This window comes from Pocillopora verrucosa, chromosome 14 (assembly GCF_036669915.1).
Source record: "Pocillopora verrucosa isolate sample1 chromosome 14, ASM3666991v2, whole genome shotgun sequence".
Classification (NCBI taxonomy): Eukaryota; Metazoa; Cnidaria; class Anthozoa; order Scleractinia; family Pocilloporidae; genus Pocillopora; species Pocillopora verrucosa.
Genome location: NC_089325.1, coordinates 10244024 through 10266390, shown reverse-complemented (window position 1 = coordinate 10266390; position 22367 = coordinate 10244024). Strand labels below are relative to the sequence as shown.

Genomic DNA, 22367 nt, shown 5'->3' with positions numbered 1-22367 from the left:
AACCTTGATCACCAAAAGGTACGAGTGTTTTTGCTCTGATATGAAATTACTTTCCTAAGCAAGAGAAACAACTGACCATGATTCGGTTGAATACAACTTTCGGAAAGACTCAGTCATAAAACATCGCCGCTGTTCGTCTGATTAAGGAAGTCACCTTACATCACACTGACGTAACATGAATCGAGTCTTTTTTTATAAGAATGAAAAAAAAGTGTCTTATTTTATTTCTTTGTTTTTTTCTTCCTGTCTCTACCAGTGTTACATTTACGAATCCTTTCGTTTCTTTCATTTTCAAAATTGTAAACGCACTATTAATTTTTTACAATTTTTTCGTAACCGTTACAGTAGGTTGGTCTTTTCCAACAGACTCGCTTGATAATATTTCATTTCTTGGTTATATAGACATCGGATCATTCTTGTTTCATAATTTATTTTCAGTTTGTACCATGAAACCATGCAGTAAGATTGAGGCTGCGTTTGACTTCGCTGTAACAGTATAAATACACGCTATACAAGACCTGTTTATAAAATTAAGTATTTTTCTTACAATTATAACGACAGTATAAATCTGGAAAGCAAACATGTCATACTCTAAATCCGTAGGTAGCGCTCGTCATGAAAAAAATGTGCATCCCTCAAAAAGAATATTAACCCTTTTAACTCCCACATTAAAATTGTAATTCTCCTTACTGTCAACCATACCATTCTTATCATGCTATTTCAGAGAATTTAGTATTGGATCAACTAATTATCCCCCAATTGATATTTTTCTTTATTCTCATCACTTATCTGGTTGGTATTGTATTGATGGTGTAAGGAGAAATTCTGTCTTGGTCACTCATGGGAGTTAAAGGGTTAAATGAAAACAATATAAACTGCAAGATGTTATCAGATCAGTTGAGGGGACGTGTTAGCCTTTTCACGCTTTGGGTCAGTAAACTGGCTGCCAAAAAAAACTCAGAGTGAAAAAAGAGAGTCGAAAGTCCTCCTCTGATTGTGTTATTATTTCGCTTTGTGTTTCCTTCTCCGTTTACAATTTGAACGCTGGGACTCGTATGAAATTTGGTGTAACAACCCACAGCAAAACAGACTGGAACCTCAAGGCAAGCAAGGTTGTGCAGATAAGTTAAGAAATCTTATTTGAAGAATGCATAATACAAGATATAAACTCGACCTTACAGTACCACCATTCCATGGTTACTGTACAATACGCAGAATATCTTCGACTTCAGTGGAATATGCTGTAAGTACTGGATTGGGTTTTTGAAGGAAACACATTAGCAACTGTTTTAGGATTGGTGGGAAATAGCTCTCCTTCAGTGCATTACGCAAAAGTTTAAAAGCGGTGCCATGATTCCTAACAATTTCAACGAAACGTTCACTTTTCAATAAACCAAGATGAATAAGAATGCTTTCGCCTATTCGCCACGCATTACAACCCAGCGTCACAAAAGCTCTCGTAAACAATGCATCAGCACACGATAAAAGTTCTTCCTTGTATCCTTCGAGCGCAACAATGTCGCAAACCCGTTTGAAACTTTTTCCCGTGTCGCTTTCGGCTTCCTGACATGAAGTGGGAAGTACCTCTTTGGTTACCGCAGACGCCAGAGCTCGAAGGCGCAGATGATCCAATCCGAACAACTTGGGGCTTGACTTAGATAGAAAAGAAGCAAAGATGGCGGCCAGATTTCTCGGGAAATATTCTTCAGCGCATAAGTGTTCCAGGGCTAGGAGCGGCCCCGTTAGGTCTGTAATAATTTCCACGTCATCTTCTTGTTTGAGAAGACCCGTTCTCACTAAAATACAAGTTCCCAGGGCGATCGCGTCAGCTTGTGGATGGCAAAGTCCGAGCTTTAACACGGCGCCTGCGCAACTAAGTAACAACCGCCGGTCGCTCACAAAGACAACGCAGACATGGAGAAAAACCTTTGCGATTTTATCTGCGTCCCACGAGCCACACGCAGTTATGACTTTCTCTAAAAGCGAGCTAAAAAGTAAATTTCGTTTCTTTGTGCAGTAAACAGAAATATCTGAATTCTGACAGAAGATTTCTAAAGTAGCCTCAATAAATGACGTAGGAGTACTTTTCATGGTAATGACGTCATCCAAACGCGAAAGATAAATTTCAATGTCGTCTGTAAGGAGACCGCTGTCCGTGCGATCAAATACCTGTTTGATGTTTTCTGAATCCTTGATAGAAATCATGAGATTGTTTAGCCTATTAAGGCCTTTCTCTATAGCCTCATTGTCCATCTCTGGAGGATTTTCTTCACAGAGTTCGATCAAAGTTGGGTCTTCACATAGAGTTGTCATGGTTGTCTGATCATACACGTTCTCGAGTTCCGATATGGAGGTATCCGTTTTCGCATTGCTAAGTGGTGCTGTTGATATCTTTTCTTCATTGACTTTCAAGTCTTTCAAAATAGATTCCTTCTCTTGCAATTTCCATTTCGAAGGCGGTGGTAAGCTCTGATGTTGCTTCGGTATCAACCACGATCTCTCTCGAGAAAATGAAAAAGAATCTTTCACGCCCTGCAGTAGTTCGACCAGTAAACTCGAACCCGGGTTACACACAAGAACTTGACTTCCCACGAATTCGCCGGGCTTTAGGTAAAAATCACACACACATTGTTCTCCAGATTCATCAGTCAGTTTTAACGAGGTGCGCGTTGCGAGGGAATGCTGAATAAGAGAAGTAAAAATTAAATCCCGTAAATTTCTCTCAACAGGTTCCAGCTTTTTTCTTGAATCCCAATTTGTTAAACCATCTAGTAAGTTTCTCTTCTGTGTTAACAGAGCCATGATAAAGTGCATCGTTTTCAAAGATGCCTGTCTTTTCTCAGTCTTGTCTACGAGCTTCAACGACTTCGTATCATCTGTTTTTTTAGAATAAATGGAGGTCCTTTCCACGAGTTTTTCCGCCTTACGTTCTCCGTTAGATATTTGACTGTTTTTAGTTGTGCCATCCTGATAAAGGCTCTCCTCAGAGGTCGTTTCTCCTCCAGAGCGTCGCTTCCGCCGGGATTTATAGTGGAGTAAAATGTCTGCACTTGCTTTCTGGTTAAAATTAAAAGCCAAACCGACGGCCGTGAAACCAAGTTTGTCCTTAATATTTCTGTCACAACCATTGTCGAGTAGCACTTTTAGATTTTGAAGGTTTCCTAGCTTAGCGGCAAGATGGAGAGCGGTTCTTCCCAGTTTGTTACGCTCGTTGACATTGCAAGACGCCGATGCTAAAACGCGCAAGATTTCCTCAGCTCTTTTCTGTTCACTACTGATGTGTAGCGAAGTCATCCCTTCCTGGAATAGACAGTTTGTAAAGATTTCGTAATCGGAGCGTAAGCTGGAAATTCTCTAAGTAAACGTTAGCCTATGAGACACTTTCTACAGTACAGAAATTAAAATTAACTTCAGGTTTCGATCAGGGGAAGCTGCGTATAGTGCCTCTTTAACTTTCCAGTTCAGCACTCACTAGCTTGTTCCAGAATTTCAGTTAGTAAAGTGATACGCGATAGTAAACAGTGCTATAGTGGCGGAGGAGTGAAAATACAACAGAGGTTTGGGTCGGGACGCATATTGTTCTTTACCCGACCCGACCCGACCCGACCCGACCCGACCTAGACCTCCCTCGCTTTTTTCTGCTCCGCTGAAATGACGCCGTTTGTCTTATTTCTCTCCATTCTACTAACTAAACACCTGGAACAGGCTTAGTACTCACTCTTGTATTATTCAATGCGAGGACTTTTCAGTGATATTAAAATGAGCTTACTTTCGTGCGACTATTGACGTCACATCCTGCCAAAACCAGAATTTCAACGAGATCTCTATTTCCCTGTAAGGTGGCCAGATGAAGCGCAGTGAAACCCATGGAGTCTCGCCACTCGAGGTCGCATGTTCGTGTTGATCCTGTTAGGTTGCGAACGGCTTTGAGGTTCTGTGTAACCACAGCGTTATGGAGGGCAGAATATCCATACATGTCTAGGCAAAAAATAATAATTGAAAAAGGCCTCAAACTTCAATTCTGCACATTTTGCTAAGCATTGTGTGATGCTAGACCTCCTCAATCTGAAAATATTTCTCTCAAAGCATTAAGAGAAGTCTTTCTGCGTGGAATTAAACGCAGCTTCCCCTTACGCGCTACATTTGCGGACAACAACAGCAGCAAATAAACTTGTCGTTATGAACGCCGTTTTGGAGACAGGTGGCTCTGTCAAGACAGACCATTACATCTTAATGTCATCAATATTGACCTTTACAGCCAGAAGATTCTCTCAAAATCAGCCCACGCAAGTTACTCTGCATGTTTCGTTTTCATACTTGTTGTTGCATTCTAGTTAACCTGGGATTACTGAAACACTGAAACGCAAATGCAGTTCCGAAACGTGCAGTTGATAGCATTTTACAACGACAGTTTCACGCATAATCATACGAGCTGTGTTAACTTACTGAGTTCGAAACACAACGTCTTCAAAATCTTTTAACTGATCGATATTGGCATGCGCAGGCTACATGTTAATAATCGCAGCTGCGCGCTAGAGTAACCTGCTTTACAATCACAGTCTGAACGAGGGAAACTAGAGAAGGTTTAGAGATTGTTTCTTATTTCCTTGTTGCTTGCCCGGCACTGGCTATCAACCGAACAGCTCGAATGCTGAAACTACATAATTCTCCTTAAACTTCGCCTATTACGTCCTCTTTAAACTTCCCAAAATTTTTGCATCAATTCCCTCTTTTTTCTGGAAGAAACCAGTTAGATCCTTCATGGGGGGAAGCAATCAGTTCTAGCAACGCCGGAAACTAGTACTATTTCGGGTTTGTTCTAGAACTTCTAGCTACTTCACTTCAGCAGACGGATCAGATGACTACGTGTGGGAATCACGCGCCATCCATCGAACAGCCTCAGGCCAACTGAAACGAAATTAAATGTACCAATTTGGTTTTCTTGTACTTTATATTCATATCATCATTCATTGGATTTATATGTTTATTTTGCCTTTCGGTTTTGGTGTAATACGATGAAACACTACGTCTCCATGCAGTAGTTCCAATCGAAGGTTGATAATCTAATTTGGGTAGCCAGGAAAGGAGCACACACGAACATGTTTAGCTATGTCTGTTTATTAAACGAACATCTCTTACGTTTTCGTGTCAGTAAACCGCAAACCGGCCACGAGAATAAGCCATGTTTGTTTCTCGAATATTGAATGTATTTTCACGACAATCGAGCGATGTTCGCTGATTCAGAACGCAGATAAATTTACAAAGGGAATGACGCGGAAACTTCATAACATGAGAAAAGGTCAACAGTGAATAAGCTTTCATAAGATTGTTAGCATAAAAACTTACTGTTTGGAGTTCAGTTCAAGCACCATATCCTGTCAAAAGGAGCCTTTTTGGTCCGTTTTGAACATAATCATTACTTTATATGCAAATCTTTTAGAGGCACGTACATCCCACGAAAGCATGGCAACAATTTTGCCGAGGCTCGCTCGAGTAACCCCCTTGATCGCTTGAGGAATGTCGTTTTGTCGGTTGAGATCTTTCGTCATCAAATCCCTATTCAAACATTCAACATGATCATTATTTATCGACGTCTTACAATCCTGCTAATGGACTTAGGATAAGATGAAAAAACCAAGGGTGCTGATACTAGATAATTAATCATTAAGTTTGATTTGTGAAAAATTAATTTGAACTCCATTTCTTTGGCGTGTTTGACATATAAATGTTGTGCCTCTCGAAATAAAAGAAGGCCCTTATTCAACCTGAGTGGTTGTAATACGATAGATTTCAGTGTGTTATTTACGCACAGTGATATTTGAAACGCTCTCTGGCGCATTTTAAGATTAGACATTTTAAGTACAAATTTGGTGGAGTGGATGTCACGCCTTCCGTTGAATCTTAATTTCCTACTTGGAGGTTGGGTACAGTACACATGCAGCGTACAGGGAATACGTTCGCCGATGGGATTTCGCGCGCAAACAATCCCTGTTGTGGCTGTGAACGGAAATGAAGGGTTCGCAGGACGGGAGTCGAGCGAATTGGTTACCAAAGGCGCGAAAATCGCATAAAAGTAGAAAAGAACAAATGCGCGTATCAAACTTTTCTCGAAGGTCTCCATTTCGTGAGTTAGGATTTAAAGTGAAAATGCATAAGTCGTTAAACTAACATACGCACACGAAAAAAAAAAAACAGACCGGCCCCTCAAAGGTAATTGACAGCCCAGCCACTGCAACTTCACAAAACCAAACTCGATGACATTTGAAGAAAGGGTTAAAGAATGGTTTGGGTATGGGTATGCCACGATTTTAAAAAAATATTACTTCTCTAAGACAAGAAGAAACTAAAAGGTTTGAAATAAGCCAAGAGTTGACAAGGAAGAACACAGATGGACAAGATCGAGCGGACGATCTTGAAAGATTTGGGTTTAACTTCTGTAGTGTATTGGGAACATAGTAAAAGTACTTGTACTTATGTTAGTAATATCACTGTGATATTGTGGGACTATTGTGATACTGTGGGACTACTGTGATACTGTGGGACTACCGAATGATGTAAAATTACGTTAATCAAGTTACATGATTGCACCAGCTTATTAGATAGTTGATCAATGAATAAAGACACAATATAGAAAGCAATTAAAGAGTAAGTGTTTCCGCTAAAAAAATACACAACTACTTCGATTAACTTTTAATATGCAAGAATGGCTATATTCAAATTTCCTAGCCTTTTCCATAACTTACGATCAGGGAGCTATAACTCCTTGCCTAGTCCATGCCTTGCCTAACCACTACCAGTTAGCTATGGCACAGGTGGGTATGATGAATATAAAAAGGCATTCCAATGATCCCAAAAAGTTTTTCCTCTGTAGTATACCGTTCTGTGTATTTTCAGGAGCCAGTGAATTGAATTGTATTTAATTTTTTCCCCCGGTTTTCGTCATCTGTTCTCTACAGCAGCTCAGCTGAAATTCTATTGGCCAAGCTAGATTCTTATTATCTCTGTGGCTGACACAGATGGCTGATGAAAGATAACAAGAAAAAAAATACTTTATTGGTTCCCTTGGGCCCTTTTTCTTTCCGGAGGCGTGACGGGGCGTGTTCCCATAATTGGAAAAAGATCTGGAAACTAGTAATTGCGTCATCACTTAGTAAGAAACCGCTGGATATGTTACTTTATGGCCTTTTTGGCGCAGCAATGGCCGTCCCTCGTGGTAGTCAATGAAAACTCTTGACTCTCGAAACATGTAAAGAAACGCAGTTTGCTCTCAATTAACACCATGACGAACATGCGTTAAGCACAAAATAAACCAAAGAACAGCAAGCCGACAGTCTTGCCTGAAAGAATGCCTTCTTCGAACATCAAACGCAAGAAAAAGCCGGGACCCACGAACTCTCCGACTTCGAACGGAGGTAGTGGAAATTACACAGAGACGGCAATGGACGAGTTTCTGGCCCGCTTGAACTTGTACAGAAAGCCAATCGCGAAGGATGGCTCCTGTCTTTTTAGAGCAGTGTCAGAGCAAGTAAGTTCCGTCGCTTTGTTTATTAACAGAATGATTTATTAAAGGCATTTTAAGGATTTAACATAACTGTTGTTATTCCTATGTTTGATCGTCCATCACCAGCTCTAGAGACGTTCGAAATTCTGTTTTTCGCCTTCATCAGTGCTTTAGTGCTTTACCTTCTGACAATTTTTTATGTAACTTATTTTTCTGTTGTTCAACAAACAAACCTTCTCTTGGGATGGCCTCGTGATCGAACGTTCAATCGATACGAACGCTACGTTAATCAAATGTTTCACTTTGTTCTTTCACATTAACTCAATTTAAAACATGTACATTTAGAAAACTTCCTACGATATTTTTTCTCGCAGCAATTTCTTGTTGCTTTAATTTGTTAATTACGACAGTTTCACCCCAGAAAGATTTAAGCGTTTAGAGTTAATGACAGTTAGTGAATGCACCTACGTATGTAGATCTAAAAATTACTCTGTAAAACGTCAGCTTGCCCGCATTCGGTAACTAAAAATGCCAGCATGCTATCTTTGTTTACATGCGAAATAAATTGCTGGAGTTCAAGTTATGTAAAACTTTTATCCTGTGGATAAACATTTGTTTTAGAAGTCTTGCTTTACTTGTCGTTCTTCGGAAAGAGGAATTAACAAATGATCGATGCTTTTGTTTTTTTTCCTGTTTGTTTTAAGGTCTACAACTGTCAAGCCAAACACCTCCAAGTCCGTAAGGATTGCATAGACTTTATGAGAAGAAACAGGGAGAAGTTTGAAGCGGTAAAGTATTTTGATAGTATTAAGAGTTGTTTACATAAAAAAAAATTCCACAGCAAAGGCAGCTTAGGGTCCAGAGCCCAGTTCTTAAGCAATCAGTGAGTGTAAATCCAGGATTAGATATTAAAGTTGCTTTTTATTTGTCATCTAACCCCTAAGACACTTAACTTACTCACAGAGTAAGTGAATACTTAACTGTTCAACTTCCAGAAGTGATTAAACCTTTAACTCCCAAGATCTCACTAGTAATTCTCCTTACTGTCTGCCAAACAATTATCATTATGTTTGTTTGGAGAATTTGGTACCAGATCAATAAGTAATCCTATAATTTATATTTTTCTTAATTCTCATCACTTGTCTACATGATATTGTATAGATATAGTAAGGAGAAATTCTGTCTTGGTCACTCACATGTAACTTCTTCCTATCACATTCTTACATTATCCAGCAAATAGGCAATGAAAATACTCCAATTTATCAGGTAGAAGTTGCGTTCATGATCTAACATCAAATTCTTGTAATTTGTGTACAAGGAAATGTGTAGCAGCTAGAGGGAAGAATTAAAAATTAGATTTTGGGAAACCACTTCTGGAAGTTATAGGGTTGAAAGCCATGAGATGTCAAGTGCTTGAGCATGAAACACCAAAAGTAATGTCATTGATACTCTCTGCGGCATAGTTTGTCGTACTAATAACTATGATGATCATTGTTCTAGCAACATTGTGAAGTAACACAATAATCATGGACGCTTATTATTGAAGCCCTGATACATTGATGTAATGTTAACCTTCCATTAATCCTATGTTTTCAGTTTTTGGAAGGACCATTTGATCATCACTTATTCAGACTACAAAACCCAAAGGTACAGTACATGTAAAGTAATTTGTGAGTTTTCCAACATAACAAATTGGATAAGTGTTGAACTTCAAAAAGGTTTTGCACAGGAGAAACACAATCATAACTGCAATTAATACTTAATCCTTTGCACTGTTAGATTAGCGTGCATATTCTCTGTACTGTTCTATATACATTGCCAAAGGGGCTGATAAGGAGAAATTGTCTGACAATCAAGAGCTTCTTCATTTTGGTGATCATTTCCTTTATTCTCATGACCTGAATGTGTGATTTAGAGGCTATATTATAAAGAGAAATTAGATCCTAGTCGGTCTAAAGGTTCAAGGGTTAAGAGCTGCTGCTTAGGTAAAAGGAAATTTTCAAAGACTTCACACTTCAAACCTGCTAAAAAAGAACTTTGTATACTCAGTCAGAATTTGTTGGCATTTATGATCTGTGAAACTTTCTTGCCTTCATTTTCATCACAGGAATGGGCAGGACAGGTTGAAATAAGTGCTCTTTCACTGATGTATAAGTAAGTAGTTTGTATAGATAGTTGTATATACAAAATATATGTACTTGACTCTCAAATTTGTTGCCTGCTTGTAGAATCTTTGCAAACTGAGAATTGAGTTACAAGAGGTGACTGCTAACTTGCATCTGACAAGTGCCTTAGACTACCACTAAATTGTCTTAACTTCAGTTTTCTGGTAATAAAATTTTCTTGTGCTAAAACTTCATCTGTTAGAACAAAAGACAGTACAACCTGTTATTGACTTTATTAGTATAGATGAAGCAGACATAAAAGTTTGTTTTAACTTCCAGGAAAGACTTTGTTGTTTATCAAGACATCAATGCAGAACCCACCAAGGTGACTGACAACAATTTCAAAGACAAGGTAATTATCATGATTAAGTGGGATGCTTGTGGTAGACCATGTTCATTGTAATCAGAAATGGAATTTAGTCAGTCATGTACTTGTGCCTCACACTAAGATTAAGCCCTGTTGGTTGGGGTTTCTCCTTGGATTGGTAACTGTTAATTTTTTTTTTCTCGATTTTATTTTTCGATTTCATTCCTATACTTTGAAAAGTCAGCATTAAATTTGTTATTTTCTGCATAAATGAGCATGTATGTAGATAAGGACCAACACATCCCATGTTAGCACCTCACAGGATCTTGTTATAATTAAAGAACAATGAAAACTCTGTGAACTAACAGCAGAATTTCAATTTATACATTTATGATCAGTGTTTACCTTTGCAAACACTCTGCTTTTACATACACCCCACTGATTGGGAGAAGGGTTTAATCCTAAATACCACCATGTATACTTTACAAAGATGTAAATGTATATGGAACTTCTGCCTGCCAGCATGGACTCTTCCTAAGATTGAATTGCAGACACATCATGAAACTAGTCCCAAGTATGGTCATAAATGTTCTTGGCCAGCAATAGCAAGTCTCCGGGTTACCTGGCATGGTGTGATAAAGTACATGTTCTCTAGTTTTCAAATAGGTATACACAAAAGCAGATGTGAAAAGTTCACCTTTCAGATCTTTCACTGTTCACTATTCTCTTCTACATGTCCCTTGATACAAAATGTAACTTTTTGTCAACTCTGTTTTCAGATCCTGCTTTGCTATTCAAATGGAAACCATTATGATGCTGTTTATGACATGAAATTCCAGAAGATCGCAGCCATGTGCCAATGTAAGTGAACTCATAAAACTCAGAAGTTACTAGGCTGTTAGTACTTACAGTAATTATAGCCTATAAATAATAGTAATTACACTTAGAGTGATATTAAACCACAAAAATAATCACACTTCACCATGTGACTCCCTGGATTTAAATAACATTTGTTTGCACTGTCTGCCGTACAATTCTTACAATTCTAACCCTGAAATCCTGCGTGAAATCGCAGTTTACCCTCTGATTGTTATTTGCTTCTAGTCTCATCACCCTTATGCTTGAAAATGTTATTGATGTATTGCAAAGAGGAATTCAAATATAGTTACTCTTGGTGGTGAAAAGTTTAACCCTTTAACTCCCTTGGGTGACTAATACAGAATTTCTCCTCACAATATCAAGCAGACAAGTGGTACGAGTAAAGATAGATATCAACAAAATTAGTTGATCCAATACTAAATTATCCAGCATGATAAGAATTGAATGGCAGACAGTAAGGAGAATTAAGAAATGAGGTCTTCGCTCTAAATGAGAGTGAAAAGATTAAGCAAGTATCTGTGCACCCAGATATTGGTTAAATACATGGTACTTGTATAGAACCTCTTGTTAAGAAGCAGGGGCAATTTTTGTGAAGATAAATTTGTCATATTTTTTAATACAAATCTTGAATGTGAATAACATCCCTCTCTTTGGTGTCATCTTCCACCAATTCAGTTTCTGTGAGTGTACTTACTATAAGGTTTTTTTTTTTTTTTTAATGCTCATTTATGGGTCATGTGAACATATATTAGTGTTTTGTCAATAAAGGGGGTAAGTTTCTAGAGAAACTATAGTGCTGCATGGGTATTGAGTGTCATAAGATGATTAGGCTTTATCAACTGAGTTAATAATGTAATTTTGCCACAGTAGAAAGTTTCTACATCAAGCATTAGCCCTTTGTCAGAGCAATAGCCCTTCGTTCTTCCCTCTGGTGAAGAGTGATTGCTTGAAATGTCAGCGTTAGAAACTGTTAATAGTAGCCAAATTACATGATCAGCTCAGTTGACCAAACCAAATTTTTTTAGTATTTTGTCAGTTTTTATTGTTTGCAGTATTTCTGACTGGTCAGTACCTATTGACCATCTTAACATATTCTATTGATTTTCTTTACTGAAGCTGTGGTATATGAGCTCTTGTATCAGAATGTGTTTGGAGAGCTGGACAGAAAATGTGGCTCCAGACAGAATTCTCCTGGTGATCTGAACAGCATGGGAACAACAAACTTCTATCAGAATGGCCTTGGAGATGAAGAGTCTTTCAAGGAGGATGGAGAAGACAACTCTGGTTGGACAGAGGTTGTTAGAGGAAAAAGTAAAGGTATGTTGCTGCTGAAGACATCAATCTGAAAATGCAGGGATTGGATCTGATTTAGAAGTTTGCAACTGCTTTAAGGCAATTTTCTGCATCACAAAGATGTTGAAAATTGTGGTGATGTTTTTGTTGCTCAAAGGCACTTCATGAACACATAAGCTGTGTACATGTTAGCTAAATAGGTTTGTGCAGTTCTCATAGTTTTTTAATTTTTTTAGTCTGAAAGCTTTTGTAGAAAATGGCAAGATGTGGTTTGAAAAGGGGTTAATATTCAGAAAACCTTGCAGCCCTACCCTCATTGTTCTCCAGAAGCACCAGTAAATGGCATTTTTATGAACAACCTATATCTGTTGTACAGGCTTCTTTACTATCTTCTTCAAGTCTTGTCTTGATCTGAAATACTCTCAGACTTAATATTTTAGCCTAAGCATCATTTTTGCCCATTCCCAAAAAGATTGATTTTGGGTAAAACTGGTAAGGAAACAATCGGCAAAAGCAAAGGGGGAATACATTGCAAATGCTGACAGAAGACACGTGGATGCCTTTGCCCTTTGGGCAGTCTCTTGTCTGTGCCAGCTGCTGTTATTTTTTCAATGGCTGGCCATTCAAAAATATTTGGAGAATACAGTGTACTCTAACAGATTGCTGATTGCTACTGCCCCGGCAACTTTGCATGGAATGGTTTGTGAGAAATTTATTGCACTGCATAAACTGAGCTGCATCCTCTTGGTCTCTTTTTTCAGCAAAATCTGCTCGTCAGAACAGAGGTTATGATCAAGAGGAACTCAGGGAAGAGCCAGCAAAACCAAACTTGGATCAGAAACATGGATGGCAAGCCAAGAGGTCTCTAGACAATGAACTGTACAGGAATGTCGAGCTAGAAGTGTGGGAGGATTCTAAAAATGGTAATTGAAGCTATTTCATGCGTTGCAGCATTTTTCTTTGGGATGCAGTGTTGGTATTTTTTGATTGTTGTGTTCTGTGTGCATGTAGCTAATTACCTTTGAAAATTTGTTTATTCAGCTCAAGAACAGCAGGATCAGTGTTTTGCAGCAAGTATTCAGTACCAGCCAGGAGATAAATGCTTTGTAAGTACACTTAATATCATATACTGTATGATCTTATGCCACACTGGAGTGTTTCTCCAATCTCAGAGAGAGCTGATAATGACGTTATTTAAGTGTCTTTCCTTTGTGTGTGTGTGTGTGTTTGTAATTTAGGCATGGTTGGGGCCACCAGAAGCTCCAGACAAAGTTTATGAGGCCTTGGTTGTCTATCCCCTTCCACTCCAAGGAAGAATTGAGGTGAGTTGATTACTATCTTCAACCTGGAGCAAAGAGTTCTTCTAAGTTGAACAGTTTTTCCATTTCATTTTCAATGTTTCCAAGTTCTGTACTTTTTTTTAACAATTGCATGTAGTTCATTACATTGTATCACTCTTCTCATTTATTTTAAAAACCTTTTAATCATCATTTATTTTCCAGGTGAATGTTCCAGAGCTTCAAAATAAACGGTACCCATTTTAAATTATTTTATTGTTTACTTAATTTTGTTTTGATCAATTTCTGTGGTCATGTGAGGGTTCTTTCTTAACACTGGTAATTCTGAAAAATACCATTTTCTTTATTTCCCAAACACTGATTGTGAGAAGATAACTCAGACTAAAATGTATCCCTTTGTGCATATGTAGATTTTAAATAGAATATGGATTAAGTGGAATCAGAAAAGTATGATTATTTATTGTGTTGTCTAAGAATTATGATAATTTATCTGAAACAAAGGTTATACAAATTGAAGGACAGGTATTTTAAAATACTTTTGCCTTAACCTTCTAACTCCCATGAGTGACCAAGACAGAATTTCTCCCTATAATATCTATACAAAATCAACCAGATGAGTAATGAGAATAAAGAAAAATATCAATTTGGGGATAATAAGGTAAATTCAATATTAAATTCTCTGAGCTAAGATTATAAGAATTGTATGGTTGACAGTAAGGAGAATTACAAATCTGATCTGGGAGTTAAAGGGTTAAGGTAACTTAAAACTTGAATATATATATATGACATGTGGTTAGTTCTCAGTCACTCACTTGCATGTCTTTATTTGCCTGTAAACTTTTTCTTTCCTTTATTTATTTTTTGGTTTCATTTTTGTCAGTTTTATCATTCCTCTGGAAAACTTGAAGCCCTCTGATACTCAACAAGGTAAGTAAAAACAAACGTAGTGTCCTGACTGAGGACTTTGTGCCCATGTAGTATACACCATGTGTGTGGGGAAAGATGGGAAAATTGGCACCAGAATCAAAGTTTTCTTTCATCAGGATCAGGAATGAAATCCTGATTTGTGTTTTTTCTTTCTCCAGAGTTGAGTTACAGAGATTTAACTGGCTACTACAAAAAATCTGAATCCGGAGGTCCCTCTTATGTTGATGGTGTGTTTGCCCCACAATTGATTCTTTTTTGTAGCATATTATTTTCTGATTGATTTGCTTTGAAATTTACAATTTGTGGGGAACTGTACTTGTGGATCAATGATTAAACAATATTTTGTAGTATGATTTAACTTAGAATTACTGTACTGATCTCTATAGGTTTGCGAGATGACGGGAAACGAGGAAGGAGAAGGAACATTCAAGGAAGAACCCAGAGAGGATACAAGGTCAGGACAGCAACACCATGTACATGAATTGGATCTTTTTTTTTATCATTTGTTTTGTTTAATTTTATTAATGTTATCTTCATCTGATTCCATTCCTCTAAATGTACCTGATGCATCCCAACTTGGATCCATATTTTCATGTAGCTAAAATTACAGTGTGTTGATTGAACTGATCATTCTTCATGAAGGGTGACAACTGCATTTTCTACATACCATATTTTATTGGTTATTAGCTGAGCCTGGCTATAAGCCAAGACCCTAGACTTTTAACTCTTAAACTTGAGACGATCGTCTTCAAACATAAACACAAAACATTCAGCTATAAGCCGAGACCCATTCTTAAAACGTATAAGAGATAGGAAAAATTTTCAATCACATTTAGCTTTTAAAATCTGTTAAAATGAAATACTGTAAAGAACAGGTTAATTATCCTATGGTGTATAGTTACTCACTTGGTTATTTGTGTGTTTTGTTTTTCAGAGTGACGAACACAGCGAAGATGCAGCAGGTCGGAAGGGTTTTCAGGTAAGATATCTTTTATTAAAATAAATACTGAATTGTACACAAACCTGGGTCACTTAAACATCCTTAAGAATTTTCTTAACTCCTTAAACTATAGGAGTGACTAGCATCTAATTTCTCCTTAAAGTAATACTGTTGAAGAATTCCTTAAGATTATGAGAATGAAGGAAATGATTGCCAACCTAAGAAGCTTTGATTGTTAGACCAATTCTCTTACTCAGTTCCAAAGGAAATATTAGATAAGAGTATGGAGAATTTGGAGACTGATGTTGGGATGTAAATGGTTAAGTGTGAGAAAATCTTTGAAAAGAAAGACATTTTTTTGTGAGTTTGGGCATAATATGAAATCTGGGTCACCTAGAAGGATTAGAGAGAACTTTTCTTGTTTGCGATCTGATGCTTTTCCATGGTGGGGCTTAGCCTCATCTCTCTGATCTGTCTGTCTTGTTTGTCCCTGGTTGGTAACAAAATGTGTAACATCTTTTCTCATTTGAGAACCAAGTTCAAAGTTAACAACTTCCCTATAAACTCACCTAAAAGTAGAGCACATTTTTATCGAGTTTTGTCAAACCAAAATTTTAGAAATTATGACAGCCAATCTGTACAGAGGAAAATATTACATTGAGCCGGTGGGAATTGAAAGTAAATACAAGCAAATTGCTTGAAGCAGGGGAAATCCCAGGGTTTAGTTTTGTATCTGATTGGTTGAGGGGTGGTGCGAGTTTTCTGGACCAATCATAGAGCGTAATGCAGAAATCTAATATAACCTCGCATTATTTTTGACACTCCTGAAAATCGCTACAGTAGTTTGTTAGGGTCAAGGTCCTTAATAAGAGAAGAATGAATGAACGCAGAGGAAGAATGAAGACCAGTAACCTTGGTTTTGTCTTATTTCAGGATGACACCTTTCCCAGACCAAGAGGTGGCCCAGGACCACGTGGGAGGATGAGAGGGCGTGGCCGCTTCCAAAGGGGAAGAGACGAGAAACAGCTTCAAAAGGAGGAAGATGAAGCAAAACAGATAGCAGTGAGTGTACTGTGCTTCATCTCGTAATTGTATTCAACTAGATAACCTTAAAATGTTACTTACCAGTGTCTAAAAAGTTGTCTGTTGTTGGTAGCTTTACAAGTGACGTTAATTCCTCGTATTTAATTGTCAATCGTTTGTTTTCCTCTCCAAGGAACAAGCTAAGTTGGCGGAATTACAAGGAAAGGACCCAGCGGCCTTCCCTGCTCTACCAGTGAGTGCTACTTCTTGTAAATAGTTGGTTAAAAGCAAACACCATCCGACCTTTGACCCATGAGGGTGACTAATATCTAATTTCTCTTTACGGTATTCCTTCCCCCCTTCCCCCCCTCCCTCCGAGTTAGACCTTTCTGTGTCACGAGAATGTAGGAAATGATCACTGACTAATTAAGTTTTTGATTGTTTCACAAATTCTCCTTGTCAACAACTTAAAAAATGTGTAGAGGACAGTTTGGAGAATATGCATACTGATATCAGGTTGTAAGGGGTTATGAGAGGTTTTTTTTCTTTAATTTTTACTGTAATGGGGACATCAGTGGTAGACGCAGAGCCCGAACTGTTTGTCTGTTGGGCCTATGGTTTCACACCCTCTACTTAATGATAGCTTTATTTTGCTTGCTGTAATAGATTTTAGGGGTTTCCTTTCACTGCAAAAATCAACTCTTTGGAGTTTAGTTTGATCTTACCAAACGATCATTGGAAGAAGAACCATTTCGAGTTTTGCAAAAAACATTTTTCCCCGTTTTGATTTCGTTAGACCCAGCAAGCTGAAGAGCGGACCCCTTCATCTGAAGCTGCACCTGATCAAACCCCTGCAGAGTTCTGGAGCCGCTTGAAAAACAATCAGCTGAAGCCTGCCGGTCCACCCAAAGAAAACCATGTCAGCACAGAAAACAAACCTCCAAGTGTCTTGACGGCTAGTCAGCACCAGTCACATGGCGAGAAAGAACTGGAAACTGAGAAAGAGAGATTTCTGGCCAAAGAAGTGAAAATACCAGTGGCTCTGGATAGTGAGAGTGCAACTAAAACGGAGAGTTGGTCTCTTGAAACAAGCAGTGTTCTTGGTCCTTTGGAGAATGCAAAGAAGGAACAAAGTGATACTCAGAAACAAACCTTGCCTGTAGAAAAGGAACTTTTGAAAGGCAAGATAGACCTTCCAAAGGGGCGTCCCTTGAATGAATTTAAACAGCACACTACAGCATCTTCGTCAGATCTGGAAAGTGTTCCGCAAAAGTCCAACATGGAAGAAAATAAATTAATGGATTCTGCTGAGATAAAGAGCGTTTGGATAAAAGATTCGAATGAAAGGAAAGACGTAAAAACGCAGGATAAAACTCCCGACAGTAGCGCCAAACTATTGGAACAAGAAACAAAAAAGACAGAAGAGCTCGTTGCGAAGCCGCAAGGAACGCGAGGAGTGATTCGTGTGTCCAATGTCAGTAATAAATCAAAGCAGGCCATGGTCAGTGAACATCAGGAGGAAGCCTTGAAGGAGGATGGTAATTTGTTCAGAAAAGAGGACTCTGTTCCTAAAGACACACCGAACCTCAAATCAGCGCTGGCAGGAGAAGGTTCTGCATCGACCTCTCCTGAGAAAAAGACTGTGACTTTTGCCGAGCCCCTTAATGGAGGCGGTGAAATTAAAGTTCTGCATTTAGCTGGTAGAGATGGAAAGAGAGATGTGGTTGCTCCGCCAACTCTAGGTATAGTCATTGTGTTTGTGTCGTACGTGTTCGTGTTGCACAGCGCCTTTTAATGGAACCCAGCTTTGTTCCTAACAAGAGAACAAAAAATATTCCCTTATCCTTTGCTTTTGTTGCCATTTTCAGGGAGAAACGCCTATGAAAGGAAAACTTTCATGGGGGGGCAATGAAGTTTGACCTCTTTTAGATGATAGACCAAGTTAGCCATGATATTGAATTAAAATGTTCCTGATGACACTCACTGGTAGCTTTATTATTTTGTTTCACAGTTTCCGTTGTGATGAAACCTCCTCCTTCAGATATTGCAGAGAATTTGCCAGTTCCCCACGTGCCCGTAAGTGTAGTTAATTCTCGTGTAAGAATTATTTACTGCGATCTACTGTGTGTGTGTTCTGCATAATATGGTTATCAAACTGAATTTATGCGCTTGTGAACTCAAATGTAAATCCTATGCAATGACGGATCTTGTATGTCTGAAATGAGCTATTATGTTGCCAGTCTCCTTCACGCGCAGCCGTCGTTTGAGCTTGTCACGCAACACCTTGTCTTTCATGTTCCGTGACAAGCTCAAACAACCGCCTGGAAAGAGGTCAGTGTCGTGCATAAATCTGATGTTAGTGCTGCGCTAGATTTGTTGTAGTTCTCCTCTTAACAGTTAATTTACTCTTGTCAACCGGTTTTATTTCTCAGGCTAACAAAGCTGACAAAAACACGAGCGAAGACGAAGCCACGAATCCCCAAGCCTCCATACCCACCCTCGACAGTAACACTCAACAACAGTCCCCCACCCCCTCCCCCGCCCCTGTCGACACCAACCAGAGCAATGAAGGAGCAGACCCTGTGCCGTCCAGCTCCCCGTCAGTTGCACAACAGCATCAATCGTATATTCAGCTGCCGTTCCTATCCATTATGTTCCAACAGCTGCCGAACATGACCAGCCATCCACGCATGCCTCAAGGGATATCGATGGAAAGCGACGGTTCCGATTTGCCCGATGGTAAGTTGTTTTGTCACTCTCTTGACCTGGCTAATCTGGATCAAGATATTCAGTGATCGTTGGTCTCTGGCGTCGGTTCTTTGGACCTAGCACTGTCTAATCTACAGCTGACTAGCTCAGGGCCTCTTCTTATGGGCCAGCGTAGCGGTTTCTGACTTATCACCTCACCACTCTCTCCTTAAATAGGAATGAGGAGGCAAATTGTTGAATTACTGTAAATTTACGTTTAACCCTTTAACTCCCAAGACCTTATTGGTAATTCTCCTTACTGTCTGCCATACAGTTCTTATGATGTCAATTTGGAGAATTTGGTATTGGATCAACCAATAATCCCCCAATTGATAGTTTACTTTATTCTCATCACTTGTCTGCTTGATATTGTATTGATATTGTAAGGAGAAATTCTGTCTTGGTCACTCATGGGAGTTGAAGGGTTAAGGCGCTCAGCTTTTGCCAGCTCGATTAGCACGTAACCTCTAAATATTTACTTATCAGAGTAGATATTTCCGTAAATACGAGGCTAACTCAAGTAGGGTTCGTCGAACGCACTCACAAAGATGCATAAGGTGTACCTTTTTTATTTTCCAGACCCTAACACTCTCCGATATTTCTTCAACCTTGGATTTCAGGTAAAGCTTAAACTGTTCGATAACACCCAAAATTCTCACCAGTTGTCGTCACACTTTGCTCGACCAGTTTCCCATGCATGCAGTTTAATTTTGACTTAACTTTCCACCATTGCGACGCTTATCCTCGGTAGCGCGATGGGAAAGAGTCTGGGATAGACTACAATCCTTCTCAGTGCAGTGAAACACAGTAATTTTCTTAAACATCGATTTTTGTCAAGAAAAGTTTTTTCCGAGACTGATAGTCTAACACCCTCATTTCCTTCTCCCAAGACTCTTATCAACTCCCCCGACTTTTCGATAGATACAGTCGACTCCCGATAACTTGAACCCTTGGAAACACGAACAAAGATCGATTTCCGTCGTGTACTGCATTTTTTACCCTCGGTAACTCGAACTCTCGATAACTCGAACCTTCCGCTAAGTCGAAACAATTTTCGTTTTCCCTCAGGTCACTCTCTTTATATTTTACCCTCGATAACTCGAACCACGTCTGTCAATACATGACAAATTAAAACAAACAATGTACTACAGTCCAAAACATTCGTTTTAATTTATTTTGAGGCAGCCTTGTTATCTGTGCCCTATTTTGCAAAACACATAACGTGTCAGTTTAGCTTAGATTTTTTTAGTTAATGGTACATTAACACCAGTGCCTGTACAAAAGTTGACTCAAACCTTTATAGCTCCCTTTGAAGGTTCAAGTTATCGGGAGTTGACTGTAGATCATAATTTAGCCAATACTTAAGTCGAGAAGAGATTTCTTTGACTAACTTGTTGTCCATATTGCAGTGTCATCTCCACATGTACAATCAGCAATGGACCAACCAAAACATGATCTATTATCCGTCATTCTACCAGATGCCTTCCCAGGATCACATGGGGGTGCATCCCGCGGTTTCAATGCCACAGCCTGGTAACCCTGGGGTACCACAAGTTATTTATCAGGCTCAGCAAATGCAGGTGAATAAGTCAGTAATGCGAGTTTGGTCAATGCTGTCTTGCATTTTGTACATACTGATGGGGTTCTTTAACAGCTGATAGTAATACATGTTGCTTGTGTCTGTCTTCTTAAATGCACAGGGCTACCACCCCCCTCAAATTCAGCCAGTTGTGCAAGAGGGCACAAGTTTTTCTGACCGTAATTCCTTGGACAGAAGCAGTCCCGGGCAGACACAGCAACAACAAACTCAGCAGCAGCAACAACAACCGCAGCAACAACAAGTTTTGCACCAAGGCCCGCCGCCGTTCGTACCCAACCAGCACCATCCAGCACCCTGGCGAGGGGCTCAATCGATCACTCGGTATGGCCAGGGGAAACATATGCACATGGGTGGATACAACACACCGCTGCAAAACCAACAGAATCCTCGCGGGCCTATGCAACAAGGAGCCGGAAACCCTAAGCCGTATCACAAAAGCAAGAAACATCAGAAGCATCGCAACGATCAGTTTCTCTTCGGCGGAGCGCAGTCACAGCATGCGCAGAATCAAGGCCAACCTATGCATGGTGCGCATGCTTTTCAAGCTGCTGCCCAGCCCGCTAGCTCGTCTTCCAATGCCTTTTACATGCCAGGAAGCGACCATGCTGCTGGAAAGGGGTCTGGAGACTATCATTATCATGGTAACCAACAATTTATGAACTATCACGGCAATGTCTCTTCAAGCATGACACAAGCGCCGCATTCCGCTGGCAACACGCGGGCGCAGCAATATTCTTAAAGAGGAACAGGATTGAAATTGTCTATCGAAGGCCTATGTCTCGGATAAAGACTGTCTTGTGATGGTAGCTGAAAAGCTAACGGAATGGTTTTGATATGTAATTTAAAAGTGTCTTTGACAGTGAGGAGCTGGAGGAAAAAAATACCTATGAAGACCTTAAGTTTCATTATGGCTCTCTTTTCGCCGCAATGTAGCAGCAATGTCGATTAAGCCCTGTCATTACAATGCGCAGAAATGCCGTTGTTTTAATTGTAATGCTGAACAGAGCTGTTTCGTGGGCCCAATATGACAGCTATGTTGGCGTAGTGCGCGAACAATAGTGGAAAAGTAAAGGTTTTGTATTGGGCCAACCGTACGGGTGGATTGTGGTAATATGGCTGCCTTACTGTCCTAGACACTTCGTTTTCATGTTTTGTTTAGCGTTATGTTTATTGTAGTTGTGGTGTTTTGTGTTAGGGAATAGCCAAATAAAAATGTGACGTGACGGAATGCTTTGTCGTTTACTTTTGTTTGGGTTCATGAACACGCAACAGTGGATGCCGAGTAATAGCAGTTTATGGTTCTAAATAAACTTCTCCATATAAGTACCGAAATCGATATATACTTTTACGATATCTCTAAGTTCGCATGTGCGTTCTGATCGGTCACTTTAGCGGGCGCTTCGCACTCGGGCCAAAATTCGATTCGTAACGCTCAGTACGGGCATCAAATTCGATTAGTTAGAGGTATTTCTATCGAGTATAACAAGGACAGTCTGTAGTATGAAATGGTTGTTTAAAATTAGACGATCTTAGAGTACGAGACTTCAAAACATTAACATTCCATTGCGATAACCTTATTGCTCAGAGCCCTTGTAGTTTCGTGCTTGTGTCATGGATTTTACATTTTCTTTCAGATCGTGATCTCGGCAGAATTCTGTGAACCGATCCAAACAATACATCGGTGGG

At 39.3% G+C, this 22367-nt stretch overlaps 2 protein-coding genes across 3 annotated transcripts; one reads left to right on the top strand and one right to left on the bottom strand.

Annotated features, from left to right (window-relative positions):
- Nucleotides 1–193: 193 nt before the first annotated feature.
- Nucleotides 194–5645, bottom strand: LOC131797843 (uncharacterized). Its single transcript, XM_059115512.2, has 3 exons — nt 5347–5645; nt 3770–3978; nt 194–3300 (listed from the first exon to the last, which is right to left on the bottom strand). Exons 2-3 carry the CDS (start codon nt 3974–3976, stop codon nt 1198–1200), a joined length of 2310 nt encoding a protein of 769 aa, XP_058971495.2. The 5' UTR covers nt 3977–3978; nt 5347–5645; the 3' UTR covers nt 194–1197.
- Nucleotides 5646–7172: 1527 nt separating this feature from the next.
- On the top strand, nt 7173–21909 carry LOC131797853 (UDP-N-acetylglucosamine transferase subunit ALG13-like). Of its 2 annotated transcripts, XM_059115522.2 has the most exons (23): nt 7173–7525; nt 8206–8289; nt 9098–9148; nt 9609–9655; nt 9946–10018; nt 10753–10834; nt 11969–12169; nt 12907–13068; nt 13187–13251; nt 13384–13467; nt 13648–13676; nt 14324–14370; nt 14529–14597; nt 14757–14824; nt 15305–15349; nt 16244–16372; nt 16527–16586; nt 17130–18075; nt 18345–18409; nt 18766–19072; nt 19661–19701; nt 20491–20661; nt 20782–21909. In XM_059115522.2, the coding sequence occupies exons 1-23, from the start codon at nt 7346–7348 to the stop codon at nt 21418–21420; spliced, it is 3645 nt and encodes a 1214-aa protein (XP_058971505.2). In that variant the 5' UTR covers nt 7173–7345; the 3' UTR covers nt 21421–21909. The 2 variants fall into 2 exon arrangements, with proteins under 2 accessions (XP_058971505.2, XP_066017181.1); XM_066161084.1 differs by lacking the exon at nt 14529–14597.
- The last annotated feature ends 458 nt before the right edge of the window (nt 21910–22367 follow it).

Coding starts and splice junctions, on each gene's coding strand:
- LOC131797843 (XM_059115512.2), bottom strand. CDS start 3,976: ATGTATGGATATTCTGCCCTCCATAACGCTGTGGTTACACAGAACCTC. Junction 3,301..3,769: donor ACGTCAATAGTCGCACGAAA/GTAAGCTCATTT, acceptor TGTCTATTCCAG/GAAGGGATGACTTCGCTACA.
- LOC131797853 (XM_059115522.2), top strand. CDS start 7,346: ATGCCTTCTTCGAACATCAAACGCAAGAAAAAGCCGGGACCCACGAAC. Junction 13,677..14,323: donor CCAGAGCTTCAAAATAAACG/GTACCCATTTTA, acceptor CATTTTTGTCAG/TTTTATCATTCCTCTGGAAA. Junction 14,371..14,528: donor GCCCTCTGATACTCAACAAG/GTAAGTAAAAAC, acceptor TTCTTTCTCCAG/AGTTGAGTTACAGAGATTTA.